The following is a 21,270-nucleotide window of genomic DNA, read 5'->3' as shown; positions in this document are numbered from 1 at the left end:
GGAGCAGTGGCACATGCCTGTATTCCCAGCTACTTGGGAAGCTGAGGTGGGAGGACTGCTTCAGCCTGGGCTGTAAAGGCTGCAGTGGGCTGAGATCACATCACTGCACTCCAGCCTGGGGGACAGAGTGAGACCTTGTCTCAATCAATCAATCAATCAATCAATCAATAAAGGGCAGGATGGGGCTGAAGAATCTGTACTCTTTTTTTTCCTTTTTGGGATGGTGTTTTCACTCTTGTTGCCCAGGCTGGAGTACAGTGGTGCCATCTTGGCTTACTGTAACCTCTGCCTCCCAGGTTCAAGCGATTCTCCTGCCTCAGTCTCCCGAGTAGCTGGGATTACAGGGGTGCACCATCAGGCCTGGCTAATTTTTGTATTTTTAGTAGAGACAGGGTTTGGCTCTGTTAGCCAGGCTGGTCTCGAACTCTTGACCTCAGGTGATCCGCCTGCCTTGGCCTCCCAAAGTGCTGGGATTACAGGCGTGGGCCACTGCCCCCGGCCCAAGAATCTGTACTCTTAAGAGTTGCCCCAGGTAAGTCTTAGATCAGGTAAATACAGTGAGACCCTGGACTAGAAGTTCATGGAAGCTAAAATACAAGGGAGGAAAAAATAAAAGAGAAAATGAAAGCATTCTGTCTGCCTTTCATGAAATCCACGCGGAGCATGGTTTGGTGGGGGAGGCTCTGCTACCTTTGTCTATGTGGTAAAGGTACGTCTCCTGGCTCATGGCAGAGAGGAGATGCAGGACGCAGGTGTAGATGCGGATTTTCTCATCGCTGTTGTCCTCCCAGGTGTAGTCCTGGATCACGTTGAGAAGCTCTCGAACAAGAAACAGGACCCCGTGTTCAGGATGATCCTAGCAGAGAGCCAAAAAAAGGATAAATAATCCCAAAGATGAAGCGGGGAGGGAAAAAGAAAATCAACACAGAAACCCAGATCCTCCCGCAGCAGCTGTAGAGAAATTAACGTTGTCAGTTACTGAACAAAGGCAAGACCCACTCACAAGCCTGGTTAAACAATACAGAGGAAAATGACAAAACGTGATTCCCACGAATCAACACGCTCCTGTCTGGGCAAACGAGCTTTGAGAATCCCTTTTTGGATCCCAAAAAGGAGAAGGCAAAGTTACCTGTCAGCTTAATGGCCTGTTTCCAAAATTACACTCTTATTTTTCTGTGGGTGGTGGGAGTTAAAAAAAAGGAAGCCCTGTTCCAACCACAAAAGCAAGATCGCGGGTATCGTAGCAGATGGAATGGTAGAAGCCACCTACGCTGGGTGAGCCCCCAGATGATCCCTGCCACCACTCGAGGCAGTGACTTTAAATAGAGCCTCGCTCTTTGGGATGCTCAACAACGGTAACAGCCAAATGGAGGACGCTCTCTTGGGAGAGGCAAAACCTGAGAGACAGTCACAGAGTTTATAGCAAACAGTGTTTCTCAGATGCTAAACTGAATCTATAAAAAGTTTTGGGGTGTAAAAAAGTAAGCAGCTTCAATTCCATTCCAAAAAGGTGTATGTGAGTCTGGGGATGCCCTGCTGAAAGCTCTCCAGACTTCTCACTCTGTGCAGAAGCTCTGCACGGCCAGCCCCCTCCATGGCCTTGCTAGCCCACCCCATGCGGGTCCCCTTCCCTTACCCCAGCCACATTAAGGTGGGGAGAACAGCACGACTGGAACCCGCAGCGGCAGGGGGAACAGCATGATTGGAACCTGCAGAGGCAAGAGGCCATCTAGCCCAAGATGTAGTCTTGCTTGCAGGAACAAAGCCATCGCCAAAACATGGCCCAGGAGGAATGGGGGAGAAATACCCCAGCCTCGCTTTCCTCCTGCCCTGCATCATGCTGCTGCCTCCTACTGGCTGAACAAATTGGGAGCTAGAGGAAGGATAGGTGAGGCAGTCCCCAGAGGCCAGTCTCCCCCACACAGTAGGACAAAGGGGCACAGAGTGGCACCAGGGGCTGGCACACACGTCCAGGTGCTGGCCTCCAGCCAGGCACGTTCTCTCTGACTAGTCTGTGCCCCAGGGCTTGGCCAGACAGCCCCTTGGTAGCCTGCAGTTCTCATCTTACACATTAGCTCTTTAATGAGGCCTTCCCTGACGTTCCATCTGCAGCCCTCTTACTCTCTCTTCATCACAAATCATCCTGTTTTTTGGGGGGGGGCGGGTTCTGAGACAGGGTCTCACTCTGTCACTCTGGCTACAGTACAGTGGCACAATCACAGCTCGCTGGAGCCTTGACTCTGAACTCAAGCGATCTTCCGCCTCAGCCTCCTGAGGTGCTGGGACTACAGGTACATACCACCACGCTTGGCGAATTTCTATTTTTTGTAGAGATGAGGTCTTGCCATGTTGCCCAGGCTGGTCTCGAGGTCCTGGGCTCAAGCGATCCACCTGCCTTGGCCTCCTGAACTGCTGGGATTAAAGGCATGAGCCACCGCGCCCAGCCTCTGTGTTGTTTTTTACAGAGCACTTCTCACTATCTGAAATGATCTTATGTATTCCTTCAATGAGCTGCCCAACAATATCTCATGGTTTTCCTGGTTCTCTCTGTTTCATGCTAGCCTATAACCTCCAGGAGGACAGGCACTTCATCTATTGCATTTGCCAATACACCGCCAGGTCTGCTGGCTGCACACGGTATTCTGTTAATGGCGCCTCCAGGAATTCAACGTGGATGGTGTCCCTGATGACATTCAATCCCGCCCTGTCTCTGGCTCCTGGGACAGTGCTGGGCACTGACATGCATTGGGTGAATAATATTGAATGGATTGTAGTTTTTGGGTACCTTCTATGTGTCAGGCACTGAAGTGGCTATGAAAACAACAACAGCTAATATTAATAGCAGCTACCATAGCTTTTCTATGTTCCAGGGTGATACTACGATGAAGCCCCATTTCGCAGATGGGAAATGAGCCACTGAGAGGTTAAGTGGCCCAAGGTCACACAGTTGGTACATGGGGGACCCAAGGTTCAAGCCCCAGGAGTTTGGCTCCAGAGTGGACATTTCTAACTACTGGTACCAGATTCACACTGCCTCTCTGCAGATAAACCAAGCGTCTCTGACTTTATAGAACTTGTGAACGGGGGAGGCATACATGCAGTCAGCTACTTAGAATACAAGTATGGAGTATGAGCAGCATTGCCATTATATCCAACGTGAATGTGTGTACATATTGCAGTCATACTTTCAAGTGGGTGAGGACAATTGTGGAGGGGTGTGGGTTGTTTTGTACAAGCTGTTAATATCTGTAAGAATTGCTCTTAGCCTGGGCTAGATAGCGGTGGCTCACGCCTGTAATCCCAGCACTTCAGAAGGCCGAGATGGGCAGATCCCTTGAGGTCAGGAGTTTGAGACCAGCCTGGCCAACATGGTGAAACCCCGTCTCTACTAAAAATGCAAAAATTAGCTGGGTGTGGTAGTGTGCGCCTGTAATCCCAGCTACTCAGGAGGCTGAGGCAGGAGAATTGCTTGAACCCAGGAGGTGGAGGATGAGCGAGCAGAGATCACACTACTGCACTCCAGCCCAGGTGACAGTGCAAGACTCTGTCTCCAAAAAAATAAATAAATAAATAAATAAATAATTGTTCTTAACCTGGGCAACATAACAAATATTGTTTCTACAAAAAAAAATTAGCCACGTGTGGTGGTGTGCACCTGTGGTCTCAGCTACAGAAAGCTATGATGGCACCACTGCACTCCAGCCTGGGTGACAGAGTGAGAACATCTTACAAAAAGAAAAAAAGAATTGCTCTTATGATACTGGCAAGAATGAGAATACAAGATGCTCAAAAGTCTGACATCCACAAACTACACACATCAAAATTGCCCATGCCATGATCTGCTTTCCACTCAGAGCTGGTTTCAGCTGGGAACCTCCCCGCCCCCCCGCCCCCCCCCCCGCCCCCGCCCCCCCAGCCTTCTTTTGCTAACAGCTGTTTTTAACTAGGCTATTCGGTTCTGCTATGTGGCTGTCCAAAAATATATTTTATTTAAGGATCTGCCTTGGGAATAGACAACAATCTGAATGTTCCAGCAACTTCATTTCAACACAAATGCATAAGTCTTGTGACAGACCACGCAACACACTATCAAAAAGGTGGTACAAGGGCCAGTGGAGACGTAAAGGTTTGTAGTGAGCCATTTCCGTGAGCTTTTGCTCACAACCGAAGAGCTGGGAGACTATTTCCAACCTTCTGTACATGGACAAAGTTTCCCATGTGACATCCATGCTTCAGTGGTTGTAACTTTTTTTTTTTTTAATTGTACTGATGGGCTGGGTGTGGTGGCTCAAGCCTGTAATCTCAGCACCTTGGGAGGCCAAGGCGGGTGGACTGCTTGAGGTCAGGAGTTTGAAACCAGCCTGGCCAACATGGTGAAACCCCATCTATACTAAAAATACAAAAATTAGCTGGGCATGGTGGCACGCGCCTGTAATCCCAGCTACTCGGGAGGCTGAGGCAGGAGAATTGCTTGAACCTGGGAGGCAGAGGTTGCAGTGAGCCGAGATCGCGCCACTGCGCTCCAGCCTGGGCAACAGAGCGAGACTCCTCTCAAAAAAAAAAAAAAAAAATGTACAGATGGTTCAGTGCCAACAGCTGAAGTAAGGCAGACACAGATTTTTTTTTTTTTTCTTAAGACAAAGAAAACGGTTCTGGATTCAGATGGCGCTTCCAGTGGGAAAAGGTGTCCCCAAGTGTCCCTGGCAGGGCTGCCTCCCAAGTAGAACAAACAAATGCTGACAAAGTGGCTCCCAGGTAGCACCTGGCAGGGGCTCAGACCTCTCTCCCTGCTGGCCCAACACCTACCACATCAGCAATATCCCTCTGGGTTTCTGGTCTGCAGGAATCCTTCTACTAAACCCCTTGGGAAAAAAGTATTAGGTTGGTGTAGAAGTAATTATTTTCAATGGCAAAACCCACAATTACTTTTGCACCAATCTAATAATACCCTAGAAGTAACTAACTCTTCCTAGGAGAACCAAGATGAAAGGCAGTGAGCATGGCGGCTGGGCAGACATCCTGGCCTTGGACCCTGGCTCGTCACTGACCAGCTGCTGACCCTTCATCTTTCTGCACCCCAGTTTCCACTTCTGTGAAACGAGGGTGATAATAACAGGCTTGTTTTGAGTATTTGTGAAATGTTGGCTGGTCCATGGTTATAAGGTTGGTTAAGTAATCATAAAGCCGTTTAGAAAAGGAACCAGAACACAGGTGAGCTCGTATGTTCTTCCAAAAGGAAGAACAGGGAAAGGAAAGAAAGGGCACTGGGGAAAACAGAGATAGTGGGAGGGCAGGGGAGGACGAAGGGAGACAGATCACCACTTGACGGGAAGCTGTCAGGGACCAGCTTGCTGTTTCTCTCAGTCCTGTCTGTCTCACCAGCAGCTCGGGCGTCCCCTGTGCCCTCTTGATGTGCCAGTCACTCTGGCTCTCCTCCAGTCCCTCTGGAGCACAGTGCTGCTTCCCACCTCCAGGATTTCACCCACGCTGTGTCCTCGGCCCAGAATGCCCTCTCCTCTCCCCATCTGTGCCTAGCTGACTACTTACTAGTGTTCCTTCAGATCACAGCTCAAATGGCACTTTCTTCGGGAACTCTCCTGATTATCTGACCCCGTCCCCCAAATCTGGACCTCTGAGAGGTCTCTATGGTTCATTTAAAAACTTTTTTTGCTGGACGCATGGCTCACGCCTGTAATTCCAGCACTCTGGGAGGCCAAGGCAGGTGGATCACGAGGTCAGGAGTTCAAGATCAGCCTGGCCAAGATGGTGAAACCCCATCTCTACTAAAAATACAAATAAATAAATAAATAAATAAATAAAATTAGCCAGGCACGGTGGCAGGTGCCTATAATCCCAGCTGCTCGGGAGGCGGAGGCAAGAGAATCGCTTGAACCTAGCAGGCGGAGGTTATAGTGAACCGAGATCACACCGCTGCATTCTAGCCTTGGTGACAGAGCATGACTCCATCTCAAAAAAAAAAAAAAAGAAAAAAAGAAAACTTTTTCTTTTGAGATGAGGTCTTGCTATGTTGCCCAGGCTGGTCTCAAACTCCTGGCCTCAAGCAATCCTTCCGCCTCAGCCTCCTGAGAAGCCAGAAGTGTTATTACTAATACCATCAGTTTTCCAGCACTAATCAGTAGTCATCAGCCTCTTGGTGGACCAGTGCCAACTGTAGTTGGCTTCTGTAGTTCTTTATGGCGCTTTGTGCAATTGTAGTTAAATGTGTACTTATTTGTTTAACATGAAGTCTGTCCTCCTGAGTTGGGGTATGCTTCTCTTGCTCACTCCTTAATTCCTGGATCGACAAATGTTTGTGGAATAGACGGAATGATGAAACATAGACCTGGACAACTTGCTGTGTTTATGGCTGGACCTTTTCTCCAGGATAAGAAGGAGAAAAGACATCTCCCTGCTGGATCCGAGATCGTTAGTGCTACAAAACTGATGGTAGTAGCATTTTCATTTCCTGCAAATTGCAACTGTATCAAAACTAGGCCTCAAAACTGTGACACTGAACTTGTTCAGTCAAGTCTACTTTGTCTTACCACGTTGTTACATGAAATGAGCCAGTTTGATTATATAGGGAAGATTATTCCACAAACTAGTCCCTGACTAGGCTGACGACTACTGATGCTAAAGCAGAACATTTCGACATGCTCCAAAAAGTTCTCTGTCTGCAGGGGAGAGAGGGCCACCCTGGGGACTGTTTACTCCCACATTTGTAAGAATCAATAAATTGGACCAGGGACTTGATCTGGTATCAAATGGTTTCTATCCTTTCTTTTTGTGTGTGTGTTTTTTGAGTCAGAGTTTTGCTCTTGTCACCCAGGCTGGAGTGCAATGGCATAATCTTGGCTCACTACAACCTCCATCTCCTGGGTTCAAATGATTCTCCTGCCTCAGCCTCCTGAGCAGCTGGGATTATGGGCGCATGCCACCATACACAGCTGACTTTTGTATTTTTAGTAAAAATGGGGTTTTGCTACATTTGCCAGGCTGGTCTCGAACTCCTGACTTCAGGTGATCCACCCACCGTGGCCTCCTAAAGTGCTGGGATTACAGGTATGAGCAGCCGTGCCTGGTGGTTCCTATCTTTTCTAAACAAATAAAATAAATCAAACTTTCAAACCCATCCTTTAAGAAAACCTTGCATACTGTGGGTAGGAAAGCAAAACAGTGCAATCCCCATGAAAAACAGTATGGGGACCGGGTGCAGTGGCTCATGCCTGTAATCTCAGCACTTTGGGAGGTGGAGGGGGGCTGAGCACCTGAGGTCAGGAGTTTGAGACCAGCCTGGCCAACATGGTGAAACATTGTCTCTACTAAAAAAACAAAAATTAGCTGGGCGTGGTGGCACACGCCTGTAATTCCAGCTACTCGGGAGGCTGAGGCAGGAAAATCACTTGAACTGGAGAGGCAGAGGTTACAGTGAGCCGAGACTGCAATACTGCACTCCAGCCTGGGTGACCTGTCTCAAAAACAAAACAAAACAAAACAAAAACAAAAACAGTATGGAGTTTCCTAAAAAAATTAAAAATAGAGCTACCACATGACCCAGCAATGCTACTTCTGGGTACATATCCAAACAAATTGAAATCAGGATCTTGAGGAGATACCTACACTCCCGTGCTCATTGCAGCATTATTCACAAGAGCTCAGATGTGGAAACAATCTATATGTCCATTGACAGATAAATTGCTAACAAAAAATGAGGTAGCTGGGTGCAGTGGCTCATGCTGCAGTGAGCTATGATTGTACTACTGCACTCCAGAATGGGCAACAGAGCAAGACTCAAAAAAAAAAAAAAAAAAAAAAAAGACTGGGTGCAGTGACTCACACCTGTAACACCAGCACTTTGGGAAGTCAAGGCTGGAGGAGCACTTGAGCCTTGGCGTTCAAGACCAGCCTGGGAAAAATAGTGAGACCTTGTCGCCACAAAACTCAAAAATTAGATGGGCCTGGTGGCTTGCCCATGTGGTCCCAACTATTCAAAGAAGCTGAGTTGGGACAATATTTGAGCCCAGGAGGTCAAGGTTGATGCCGCTAGTGTGATCATGCCACTGCACTCCAGCCTGGATAACAGAGTGAGATCCTGTCTCAAAAAAAAAAAAAAAAAAAAAAAGAAAAGAAAAGAAAACATTATACATATGCACAATGGAATATTATTCAGCCTTAAAAAAGAAGGAAATTCTGCCATATGCAACAACATGGATGACCCTGGAAAGCATTAAACTATGTGAAATAAGCCAGTTGCAGGAAGACAAATATTGCATGAGTCCACATATAAAGAAAGTATCTAAAATAGATTCATAGAATCAGAGAGTAGAATGGTGGTTGCAGGGGGTGGGGGTAGGGGAATGAAGAATTACTAACCAATGGACAGTTTCAGTTATGAATAAGCTCTAGAGATCTGCTACACAGCACAGTTTCTATGTCAACAGTAATGTATTGTGCACGTAAAAACCGGTTAAGAGGGTAGATCTCACCTTAAGTGTTCTCGCCTCAATACAATAAAACTAAAATAAAAGCTGTGACCTGAAAGGTAACAAATAATTTGAACTGAGTAGGCTGCACGCAGAGGCTCATGTCTGTAATCCCAGCACAAATCCCAGCACTTTGGGAGGCCAAGGCAGGCAGATCACTTGAGCTCAGGAGTTCGAGACCAGCCTGGCCAACATGATGAAATCCCTCTCTACTAAAAAGACAAAAAAAAATTAGCCAGGTGTGGTGGTGGGCGCCTGTAGTCTCAACTACTTGGGAGACTGAGGCACGAGAATTGCTTTAACCCAGGAGGCAGAGGTTGCAGTGAGCCGAGATCGCGCACTGCATTCCATCCAGCCTGGGTGACAGAGGAAGATTCTCCAAAAAAAAAAAAAAGAAAAAAAACTGAACCAGGTAGAAGTGAGATGTGGGAGTCTTGTTAATGCTAGATCTACTCATAATGGGCATGGCTCAGGTGTGGCGCATCCCATCACCTGAGAGTTTATTCAGCTCTTAGCCCTGGCTATTCAGGATAAACATCCTGTAGCATCTGTGAGTAGTTACTAATGCTGCGTCCCACAAGGAGAGATATAGGGTTGCTAGTGCTCAATGAACTTGAGCAAATAAGGCACACTGCAAACGTTTCCGGCTTCGGTCATGCAGGACAGGCTCTGGAATAGCGCAGCCCTCGGTTCAAATCCCAGCTCTGCTACTTATAAGCTTTGTGACCTCAGGCATATTGCAAGGGCCCTCTGGCTCAGGTTTCATGAGTGAAAAAGGTGCAATGATTCCTACCTTGGGGGGCTTGGGTGGAGGACTCCCAGGAAGTGAGTATTAATGAGTGGCGTTAGCAAGGCATGGGGCACCTAGTGAGGCGTCGTGAACTGCAGCTATTCTTTGTCTCATATCATTACTAAACCCCAGCTAAAACACATGCAATGCTACAAGGAAAAATAACTCAAATCTGTTCAAGGAATAATAACGCAAATCTGTTCAAGGAATAATAAATCTGTTCAAGGAATAAATAACTCAAATCTGTTCAAGGAATAATGAATCTGTTGAGAGCAGGAGCTCTTTCCACAAATGCCTAAGGGGCCAAGTGGACAACAGAAATGGGGTTAATGGGTCCAGAGGTACCCAGGAAAACTGGAGAGAAAGGCATACGCCGCCTGCACAGGGCAGCTGGTACCCAGCTGCAGCCAACTGGCCAGGTCGCAGGATGCGGGCCCCACGTGATAGGACCTGATTTTTCAAGGGGAGATGCAAATCTGGGATTTTCTGTGATCTACCAATTTTTAAATGTAGGAAACTCATTCCAAATGTTCTCCATCAGGACATAGCCAGCAAGTGTCTACATGTCTACCGGCTGGATCTGCCCTCCAGACATCAATCTGTAATCCCAGGGACAGAGTTTCAGGTTTACAAAGCACTTTCCCAGCTATCATTTCATTTAACCCTCACAGGAGTCATTTGAGGTGGGCACTGTGATGACACCTCAGAAAGGTGACAACTGAAGCTCTGAGGAGTTGTAAAACTTTCCCAAAGTCTCAGCGCTATGAACTCTTCAGGTCAGGACTGAACAGAAGCTTCTGAATCTGAGAAGGCTTTTCAAAAAGCCTCCAGTGATTTTTAACCTGCAGATGCTGAATGCATCCCGATTAATCAATAAACAATGACTTTTACCAACTGCTTAATTCAAAACCCTGATTTTTTTCTTTTGCCTTCTCACTTTTACCAACTGCTTAATTCAAAACCCTGATTTTTTTTCTTTTGCCTTCTCACTTGATAAATAACTAGCTTACCCAAAGAGAGAAACTTACAGAGTACTAATATGGAGATCTGAAAACAGTGACATCAAGTGTCAAGTGAAGGGGCTCTAGAAAATGCCAGTGCACGCTGCCCCATCTTGGGGTGCCGCCTATCCTCCCTGCAGGACAACAAGGGGCCCCCATCCTGAAGCCATGACTGCAGTCCTTGAGCCTGGCCTCCTGACCTTGCTCCCCTCTGTCTGAGGACTTGGAATCTGAACAGGGAGAGTCAGAAGCTGAGTCACTTTCTGTTTTCTCAGCTTTACTGAGATATAATTCACATGCCAAACAGTATACCTGCTAAAATGTACAATTCAGTGATTGTCAGGATATTCACAGAGTTGTGCGATCATCAATACAGTCAATTTTGGAACATATCATCACCCCAAAAAGGAACCTGGATCCACTGGAGCTCAGGCACTTTTATGGCTCAAGTTCAGGGTGATGTTTCTCAAATATGGTCCTAGGACCACTTACCCCTGAATCACTGAAGGGGGCTTTTAAAAATGCCCATTTGCCAAACATGGTTGATCCCACCTGTAATCCCAGGTACTGGGGAGGGTGAGGGAGGAGGATTGCTTGAGGCCAGGAGTTCAAGACCAGCCTGGGAAATGTAGTGAGAATGTACCTCTATAAAACATTTTAAAAAAATTAGCCAGGCGTGGTGGCTGGCACATGCCTGTTGGCCCAGCTACTTGGGAGGCTGAGGCAGGAGGATCACTTTAGCCCAGGAGCTCAGCCTAGGCATACAGCAAGACCCCTTCTCAAAATAAAACAATCAGATGATTTTAAAAATGCTGATTTGTGAGCCTATTTCAACCTACTGAGTGAGACTCTGGGAGGGGCCCCGGGAATCTGCATTTTAACAAGGGTCTGAGATTCCCACGCACATTAACTCTACCAGTGGTGCTTAATCTGTTCTGTGCCATGCACCCTGCGGCAGCCAAGTGAAGCCTATACACTCCATGGAATACTATTTTTATTTTTTTTTGAGATGGAGTCTTGCTCTGTTGCCCAGGCTGGAGTACAGTGGCACAATCTTGGCTCACTACAATCTCTACCTCCCAGGTTCAAGCGATTCTCCTGCCACAGCCTCCCTGGTAGCTGAGATTACAGGTGCCTGCCACCACTCCTGGCTAATTTTTGTATTTTTAGTAGAGACGGGGTTTTACCATGTTGGCCAGGCTGGTCTCGAACACCTGACCTCAGGTGACCCACCTGCTTCAGCCTCCCAAAGTGTTGGGATTACTGGAGTGAGCCATCGTGCCTGGCCCTTGGAATACATTTTTTTTTTTTTGAGATGGAGTCTTGCTCTGTTGTCCAGGCTGGAGTGCGGTGGTGCAATCTCGGCTCACTGCAACCTCCGCCTCCTGGGTTCAAGCGATTCTCCTGCCTCAGCCTCCCAAGTAGCTGGGATTGCAGGTGCCCACCACCATGCCCAGCTAATTTTTGTACTTTTAGTAGATGTGGGGTTTTGCCATGTTGGCCAGGCTGGTCTCAAACTCCTGACCTCAGGTGATCTGTCCACCTCCACCTCCCAAAGTGCTGGGATACAGGCATGAGCCACGGTGCCCAGCCCTTGGAATATTATTTTTAATGCAGCAAATAAAACACATAAGACTAAAAAGCAAACCAATTACACTAAAATACAGCTGGCAAAATATTTTTTCAATGCTTCTGTGATACTGTAATCTGTTGCTTCTTTGTGCATGCATTAACAGCTCTAGCAATGGGCTTAATAACTGCTGTGCTTTGAAAGGAAGAAGAACATACACAATCTTCTGAAATATCTTTCACATCTGAAATGTGATGTGAACATATCTGTTGATTTCTTTTGGTGACAAAGTCCCAGCTACTGCTACCACTACTGTGGCTTTTTGCCTGTAATTCATCATTGAGTGAAAGGTAAATTTCACTCAGAGGTTTGTTAAAATAAAGCTGTCATTTTCCTCATCCAAATTCATGTCACTCTGCCAGACCCCCAGGGAGTAGATGGACTCCAAGTTATAAGGACCCTTGCTAGGGAGGGTCCAGGAATTCCTCCTGCTGGGTCCCGGGAGTGGCCTCATTCTTTCCAACTCAAGCCTGGCTGTACATCTCTTCCATCCCAGGAAAAACCCAGCATCCTTCCAACGATGCCCCTCTTAATTTCTGCTATCTTTAGTTTCTGTTATTTGCCATCAAAAGAACTTTGTCGCCACCTTCCTAGTGCTTTCTAGAAAGTTTACTATGTGCAGAGGCATGGTTCTGACCTTGTGAGTACTCACTAACTTAATATTCATGGCAACCCAGAAGTGACAGTTCTTATCCTCATTTTATAGACAAGGAAACTGCAGCCCAGGGATGTTATATTATTGCCCAAGAACGCAGAGCTGGAAGAAGGATGGGCCAGGATTCCATGCTGGACATCTTGGTTCCGAGGCCTGTGCCCTTCCCCACTGGGCGACACCTCTGCCTTGGCAGTATAGAGAGTGCAGTGGACTAAATATTTGTATCCCCCTGCAAATTCATACACGGAGACCCTAATCCCAATGTGATGGGATTTGGAGGTGGGGCCCTTGGGTAGTAATTAGGTCCCAGAGGACCAATTGCTCAAAAGGCTGGAGAGCTTGCCCTTGCTTTTTCTTTCTGTCACATGAGGACATAACGGGAAGATGGGCCTGCAGTCCCAGCTGCTCAGGAGGCTGAGGCGGGAGAATCACTTGAGCCTAGGAGTTCAAGGCTACAGTGAGCTATAACTGCACCACTGCACTCCAGCCTGGGTGACAGAGCAAGACTCCTAAACAAACACACAAAAAGGCCTGGCATGGTGGCTCACACCTGTAATCCCAGCACTCTGGGAGGCCAAGGCAGGTGGATCACCTGAGGTCAGGAGTTCAAGACCAGCCTGAACAACATGGTGAAACTCCATCTCTACTAAAAATACAAAAATTAGCCAGGCGTGGTGGCGGGCGCCTGTAATCCTAGCTACTCAGGAGGCTGAGGCAGGAGAATCACTTGAACCTGGGGGGTGGAGGTTGAAGTGAGCCAAGATCAAGCCTGGGCAACAATAGTGAAACTCCATCTCAAAAAAAAAAAAAAAAAAAAAAAAAAAAAGAGACAGAAAGAGAGAGAAGATGGTTGTCTGCAACCTGGAAGTGGGTCCTCACTAGAACTCAACCAGGCTGGCACCCTGATCTCAGACTTCCAGCTTTAAGAACTCTGAGAAATAAATGTTGTTTAAGATCCCAGTCTATGGCACTTTGTAATAGCAGCCTGAGCTGACATAGTACCTCACCTCTACTATTATAGTACGATCCCCACCCAGCAAGAATAGAAAATTCATTAAGCAATTCAAATACCTAACTGGAAAACCAACACAAAGATACTAGATAGAATGCTCCTGCAGTTTTAGGCCTAAGAACACATATAATATTATAAGGCAGGTGAAAGGAAGACATGTCCTGCGGTTCTGCTGAGGAAACGTACCGGAACTATTAATAAAGTAGAAAAGAAATTGCAGAGGAATTCCAGAAGGAACGATTCTGATGGCCGCATCTTCCCGTCAATATTAATCATCTTTGGAACTTCCGGAACGAGGCTTATAGCGGCTTTGAAAAAAGCATCAGCTGCAAGACAGAAGATAAAAGTCAGTGTATTAGAACTCTGGGAAATTTAGTTGGCTTTCTTCTTCACGTGGCCTGAAGGCCAGTCCTGAGAGTTAGGTGGAAGCCAGGCCATGCCGAGGGCAGGTCCTAGCAGAAGGTTTCTGCAAACCATGATGGAGCTGGAGGAATATTTGCTTGACAGGGCACTGCTTCAGCTCAGAGAACCTCTGTTAAATTGTCTTTAGATTATTAAGTGAAAAAAGCAGGTCGCAAATTTTTGTAAAAAGTCTAGAAATGACAGTTGCCTGGGCTAAAGCTCAACTTGGATTGGTTCATTGAATTCTCATGTCTACCAGTGCGAGGAAGGTGCTGTCAACAGGTGTACTTCACAGACGAGAAACAAGGGAAGGAAAGAGAAGCAATTCATCCTGCAACAGTGTCCTGTGTATGAAGTTCCAGTGTTGGTGGTAGAGCTGCAGCTCAAACCCAGGTCTGTTTGAATCTATTCTAGTGCACACCATTTTTGTTAAATAGCCATCAAAATGTCTGAAGGAACACAGCACACACACACACACACACACACACACACACACACACACACTCAGCTTAAAGGCTTCTGATTAACATCAGCTCCATAGAATCATTTGGGAAATGAAGATATTTAAAGAGCTATGAAAAAATCTGTAAAACAAGAAGACTTCAAAGGGAGTAAGAAAGGAAGAAAAGGAGTGGAGAGAGAATGTGTGTGCACAACAGGAGATGGGGTGGAAGGGATGAGGGAGAGCAGGAAGGATGGGAGGTGGAGGGGAAGACGGAGAGGGAGAGAAAGTTCTTTCTAAAACTGCCAAGGTATTGACCGTGAGAAAAAGCCTCAAGGTCAAAACAATCAAAACACTGACCTGACAAATGAAATTTTAAACTACCCGACAAGATCAAATGTTTTTATGGTCCAAATGGACTTCCACTCCAAAACGACTTCCAGTGATGCAAAGGGAACACTGTAGGGGTGAACAGCATCCTGAATTAAAACAGGAACACCGGCCAGCACACCAGAGGGGCAAATGCAACAGCAAATGCTCACTTTCCTGGGAAGAAAGGCCTATGTTTAATGAGAAGAGTATGTGTCCGAAGATGGATGGTGGAGTTTTGCCATCTCTTCCTTCTTCAAAGGAGAGGGGAAAAAAAACATGTCACAGAAAGACACTCCTTGTAAAGCTTTCTGAGTCAAGTTAGCTCTGCTCTGGAAGCTTCTTTGCCTGGCTTTCTCCTGAACCCCAAACTCAAACCCCTTCCACATTTATTAAGCCCCAACTGTGAACAGGGTACTGTCATGGGCAGGTAGACAAACAGATGAAAAACAAGTGAGAGAAAGCGTTGACAACATAAACTGTGGCAATGAGACCAACATAATCATACTAATTAACAACTTTTTTTTTTTCTGTTTTTTTTTTTTTTTTTTTTTTTTTTTTTCCAGACAGGGTCTTGCTCTGTCGCACAGGCTGAAGTGCAACGGCGTGATCTCGACTCACTGAAGCCTCTGCCTCCTGGGCTCCAGCCATCCTCCTACCTCAGCCTCCCCAGTAACTGGGACTACAGGAGTGCACCATCATCCCTGGCTAATTTTTGTATTTTTTGTAGAGATGGGGTTTCACCGTGTTTCCCAAGCTGGTCCCAAACTCCTGAGCTCAAGCGATCTGCCTGACTCGGCCTCCTAAAGTTCTGGGATTACAGGCGTGAGCCACCGCATTGGGCCAACACTTATTTTCTAAGCCTGTTACGTATTTTGGTCTATGAATACACTTATCTCAATTGTTTTGGGGAGAGACATTAAATATGGGGCTTGAGGAAAAGCCACCTGATGTCCGTTCTGATAGAGAAACCTTCCAGAAAGGGTCAGAGCCTGCAGGGTCTTCTATCATGTGACCACTAGTAAGACATGGCCCGACCAGGTGCGGTGGCTCACGCCTGTAATCTCAGCACTTTGGGAGGCCAGTGGGTCGATCACTTGAGGTCAGGAGTTCGAGACCAGCCTGGCCAATATGGTGAAACCCTGTCTCTATTAAAAATACAAAAATTAGCTGGGCATGGTGGTACATGCCTGTAATTCCAGCTACTCGGGAGGCTGAGGCAGGAGAATCACTTGAACCCGTCGGTCAGAGGTTGCAGTGAGCTGAGCCTGGGCAACAGAGCAATGCTCTGTCTCAAAAAAAAAAAAAGAAAGAAAGAAAAGAAAGAAAGAAAGAAAGAAAGAAAGAAAGAAAGAAAGAAAAACATGGCCCTACTTATGGAACCCACAGGATCTCCTAGGCCCTATCTTCAAGCAGTTCATTTCCTTAGTCCTCCCGCAGTCCCACAGTGAAGTAAGTATATCATGAAACAAGGTTCTCAGTGGGAATGCAAATTCTGCTCAGAGCAACTTGAAAGACCATTTTTTTCTATTTATGTGTTTGTTACTGACTGGCCCAGAGAATGTGCCTATTATTATGCCTCATTAAAAAGAGAGCAGCTTTGTCCCCAGAACTTGGCTCCTCTCACCCGCCCCGCCCAGTTTCCACTCTAAAGGACGGAGCTAAAATAAACAGTTATTTAAAGGTTGGGGCATGCGGGGTTCCAAAGCAGATTTTTAGTTCTATCCTCAGAAGACTTGCCCCATATAGAAAATATTGTCTGGAGACTTCTCAATCTTATCTTAGTAATTAGAAATCAAATCCTACCCCATGTGAGAGCAGTTTATCCTTATAGTTTAAAGTTCAGAATAATCATGTCAACTTCATGTAACACTTTGTTTTGTAGCTATTAAGAGCTATGGAAGCTCATTTAAGATATAACGGATTTTTTTTTTAAAGACCTACAGAAAAAGGAGAACTCAGATTCCCAGTAGTAAAGAATATTGTCCCCTCTTTGAGTAATACCCCACAAGCACAGGCAACCAAAGCAAAAATGGACAAATGGGATCACATCAACTTAAAAAGCTCCGCACAGCAAAGGAAACAATCAACAAAGTGAAACGAGAACCCACAGAATGGGAGAAAATATTTGCAAACTACCCATCTGATAAAGGATTAATAACCAGAACATAAGGAGCTCAAACAACTCTATAGGAAAAAAAATCTAATAATCAGATTTTAAAAATGGGCAAAAGATTTCAATAGATGTTTCTCAAAAAAAAATACAAATGGCAAACAAGCATATGAAAAGGTGCTCAACATCATTGATCAGAGAAATGCAAATGAAAACTATAATGAGATATCATCGAACCCCAGTTAAAATGGCTTTTATCCAAAAGACAGGCAACGACAAATGCTGGTGAGAATGTGGAGAAAAGGGGAACCCTCACACACTGCTGGTGCAAATGTTAAATTAGTACAACTACTACGGAGAACAATTCAGAGGTTTCTGAAAAAGCTAAAAATAGAGCTACCATATGATCCAGCAATCCCACCACTGGATATACACCCAAAAGAAAGGAAATCAGTATATCGAAGAGATATCTGCACTCCTGTTTGTTGCAGCACTGTTCACAATAGCCAAGATTTGGAAGCAATCTAAGTGTCCATCAACAGACAAATGGATAAAGAAAATGTGGTACATATACACAATGGAGTACTATGCAGCCATAAAAAAGGAGATTCTGTCATTTTCAACAACATGGGTGAAACTGGAGGGCATTATGTTAAGTGAATTAAGCCAGGCACAGGAAGGCAACCTTTGCATGTTCTCACTTATTTGTGGGAGCTAAAAACAAAAACAATTGAACCCATGGAGACAGAGAGTAGAAGGATAGTTACCAGAGGCTGGGAAGGGTAATGGTGGGGCATGGTGGGGAGTGGGAATGGTTACTGCATACAAAATAAAAATAGAAAGAATGAATAAGACCTAGTATTTGATAGCACAACACAGTGACTCTAGTCAATAATTTAATTGTACATTTAAAAATAACTGAAAGAATATAACTGAATTGTTTGTAGCACAAAGGATAAATGCTTGAGGGGATGGATACCCCATTCTCTAGGATGTAATTATTATACACTGCCTGCCTGAATCAAAACATCTCATGTACCTTGTAAATATATACACTTACTAAGTACCCACAAAAATTTTTTTAGAAAAGGAAAAAATATATATTGTCCTGGTTCCACTAGAGGAAGGGGAAAAGCAGCAAGTACATGGACTAGGCTTCCTCCATCCAAGTCCTCTGGGGTTCATGGGACATTCATGTTTTTTTTTTTTTTTTTTTTTTTTAGACGAACTCTTGCTCTGTTGCCCAGGCTGGAATGCGGTGATGTGATCTCAGCTCACTGCAGCCTCCGCCTCCCGGGTTCAAGCGATTCTCCTGCCTCAGCCTCCCGAGTAGCTGAGACTACAGGCACATGCCACCGTGCCAGGCTAATTTTTGTATTTTTAGTAGAGATGGGGTTTCACCATGTTGGGCAAGCTGGTCTTAACTCCTGGCCTCAGGTGATCCAGCTGCCTTGGCCTCCCAAAGTGCTGGGATTACAGGCGTGAGCCACTGTTCCCTGCTGGGACATCCATGTTTCTTTTCCATATCCCTTTTTTTTTTTTTCTGCTTATATTTCCAGCGTCTCAGAACGATCATTGCATATCCCATCTTAAAGGCAAAACCCAAACCAGAAAAACCCCACTCAGGTCTTGCTGACCCAACACCACAGTCACTGTATTTGAGACCCCTTTTTCTTGAAAAAGGGACTTCACTTTTTTGAGCAGCATTCTATCGTTCTTTCCACACAGCAATTGACGCATCTCACGGCACTGCTCTCTGCTGGGCAGAGAGCAAACACAGACAGCCACCATCCCCATATTCGTAGTGAGAGAAACTCCAGAAACGCAGCCACCGTCCCCATATTCATAGTAAGAAAAATTGCATAAACATAGCCACTGCCCCCATATTTGTAAGAGCACTGTAGTACTCTTGGAGTGCTCTATTGTAAGAATTGTTGGGGTCCTTGCTAAAAATATGGGGACAGACTACCTCATCATTTTGTATATATGATGAGTAAAAGCCAGGGATGCTCACTGGCAAAATATCACATTTGACATTTTCCATCTGAAGTTTCAGGCTCTCCTGTTCTCAACCTGAGTAGTTTCAAAAGGTCTGTGGACTACTGAAAGAACATGATATTCGGGAAACTTCTGCAAGGACAGGAAGAAATCAAACACTCAGAACACAAAGCCATTAAAACCCCACAGATGGACTCCAAAATATATGTCACAAGCAAATAGCTGCGGGAAAGGGTGAGATGCAGACAGAAGCTGAAAATAAGGGCTTAGCTGAAGATGCTAGGTAAACTGTATGTTTTGATTATTCATGCTGCCTAGCTACCATAAATGATTGGGTCAATCATTCCTGTTGGATGAAGATATCTTTATATCAACTCTAAGATCATTTGAAGAAAAAGTGAAAACAGCTTAAAGTTCCAAAATGTAAAAAAAAAAAAAGAAATTACTGCACTGTTGCACCAAGCAAGTAATATAGCTAATAAAGAGCATAAGGCAGATCTATATGTTTTGAGGTATAAAGACATCTATGACATATTACATACAAAAAATCGGGGGGGAGGGTGGCGGGGGAAAAAAAGAAAAAAAAAGGACAAAAAGTCACACAGCTGTATACGTGTGAGCCTATCTTTGCAAAGGAAAAAAAGTATATAAACTTATGTAGATGCATAGAAAGGTCAGGCAAGATAAATGCCAAACTATTAGGTGTAATATTGGAGTGGTGGATGAGGATGGACACCAAATTTTTCACTTACTGATAGGCTACTGTCTTGGAATTTTAATTGAAATTTATTATTATTGAGACTTTGCTCTTGTTGCCCAGTGCAATGGCGTGATCTCGGCTCACCACAACCTCCACCTCCTGCATTCAAGTGATTCTCCTGCCTCAGCCTCCAGAGTAGCTGGGATTGTAGGCATGAGCCACCATGCCCGGCTAATTTTTTGTATTTTTAGTAGAGACGGGGCTTCTCCATGTTGGTCAGGCTGATCTCGAACTCCTGAACTCAGGTGATCTGCCTGCCTCTGCCTCCCAAAGTGCTGGGATTACAGCCATGAGCCACTGTGCCCGGCCTATTATTATTATTATTATTATTATTTTTTTTTTTTTTTTTGAGGCAGAGTCTTGCTCTGTCACCCAGGTTGAAGTGCAGTGGTGCGATTTCAGCTCACTGCAACCTCTGCCTCCTGGGTTCAAGCAATTCGCCTGCCTCACTCTCTCAAGTAGCTGGGATTATAGGCGTCTGCTACCATGCCCCTGTAGGAGCTCGGTTAGGGTGATGTCAGAAATTGTAAGAGAAAATTATAGGAGAAATGCAAGCTTTCTTGGAAGGCCGGAAGGTTTTACAAAAGCTTTAGGAAAGGGTTATGGCTGAAGGCAGCCTAATCCTCTTTACCTTGAGTTGATAGCAAAAGAGCAAATAGTAAGTGAATGTGGGGGGGTTTATCTAAATAGCTTGTTTACTCATGTGGTCCTAAGACCGACCTTTGATCATCTGTGGGTGTATGACTGCTGTCTACTCAGAAGGTCGGCAATGTTAATTACCTTCTAGTGGTGTTTACTCGAGACCTTTGTCATTTAATCTGTACTAAATAAATGCGAACTTTGCCGGCTTATGGAGGCCAATGCTGCAGTCAGGCAGCAGAGCCTCTTAGCCATGCTGACAGGCAAAATATCCGTGTCAGTCTTTTATCCGTCACTGGGTCAGGGTCTGCAGGTCAGATCTGGCATACCTGGCTAATTTTTGTATTTTTTTTTTTAGTAGAGATGGCATTTCACCATGTTGGCCAGGCAGGTCTCGAACCCCTGACCTCAGGTGATCTGCCTGCCTCTGCCTCCCAAAGTGCTAGGATTACAGGCATGAGCCACCGTGCCTGGCCTATTTTTATTATTATTTTTTGAGACAGGGCCTTGCTCTGCTGCCCAGGCTGGATTGCAGTGGTACCGTCATAGCTCACTCCTGCCTCGACCTCCTGGGCTCGAACAACCCTCCCACTTCAGCCTGCCAAGTGGCTGGGACTACAGGCGTGCGCCATCATGCCTGCTGATTTTTTTAGTTTTTTTTTATTCATATTTTGTACAGACTGGGTCTCACTATGTTGCCCAGGCTTAAATTTCTAAAAATAATTTTTCTTGAACATACAAAAGCAATACAAGTTTGCTGTAAAATGTTCAGTCCTAGAAATGTATAAAACAGAAATATGGCAAAACAATGTACTCCCTATTTAACCAGAGTAGGACAAGGTGGAGATGGGAGTAGGGACAGGGCCACACACTGCATGGACTCTTAATACTCCTGCTGTTCTAAGGGGCAGCCACCCCAGTTCCCTGTATGTGTAAGGCACAGCACCAAGCTGAGGGGTGATACACACACTGTGGG

The 21,270-nt window shown here is 45.5% G+C and overlaps 1 protein-coding gene across 9 annotated transcripts in view; it reads right to left on the bottom strand.

Annotated features, from left to right (window-relative positions):
• Positions 1 to 21,270, bottom strand: part of VPS35L (VPS35 endosomal protein sorting factor like) — a 150,176-nt gene that overhangs the window by 23,672 nt on the left and 105,234 nt on the right. For all 9 annotated transcript variants that reach the window (XR_010152569.1, XR_008539754.1, XR_008539756.1 and 6 more), the window contains exons 27-28: positions 13,758 to 13,897; positions 691 to 856 (exon numbers count right to left, since the gene is read on the bottom strand). Coding sequence is in view for 5 of the 9 variants with exons in the window: in XM_016929579.4 (XP_016785068.2) it covers positions 691 to 856; positions 13,758 to 13,897 (306 nt within the window). In the remaining 4 variants the exon portion in view is untranslated. The remainder of the gene's footprint in view (positions 1 to 690; positions 857 to 13,757; positions 13,898 to 21,270) is intronic.

Source organism: Pan troglodytes, chromosome 18, assembly GCF_028858775.2.
Source record: "Pan troglodytes isolate AG18354 chromosome 18, NHGRI_mPanTro3-v2.0_pri, whole genome shotgun sequence".
Classification (NCBI taxonomy): domain Eukaryota; kingdom Metazoa; phylum Chordata; class Mammalia; order Primates; family Hominidae; genus Pan; species Pan troglodytes.
This window is presented reverse-complemented; position numbering and strand designations above follow the sequence as displayed.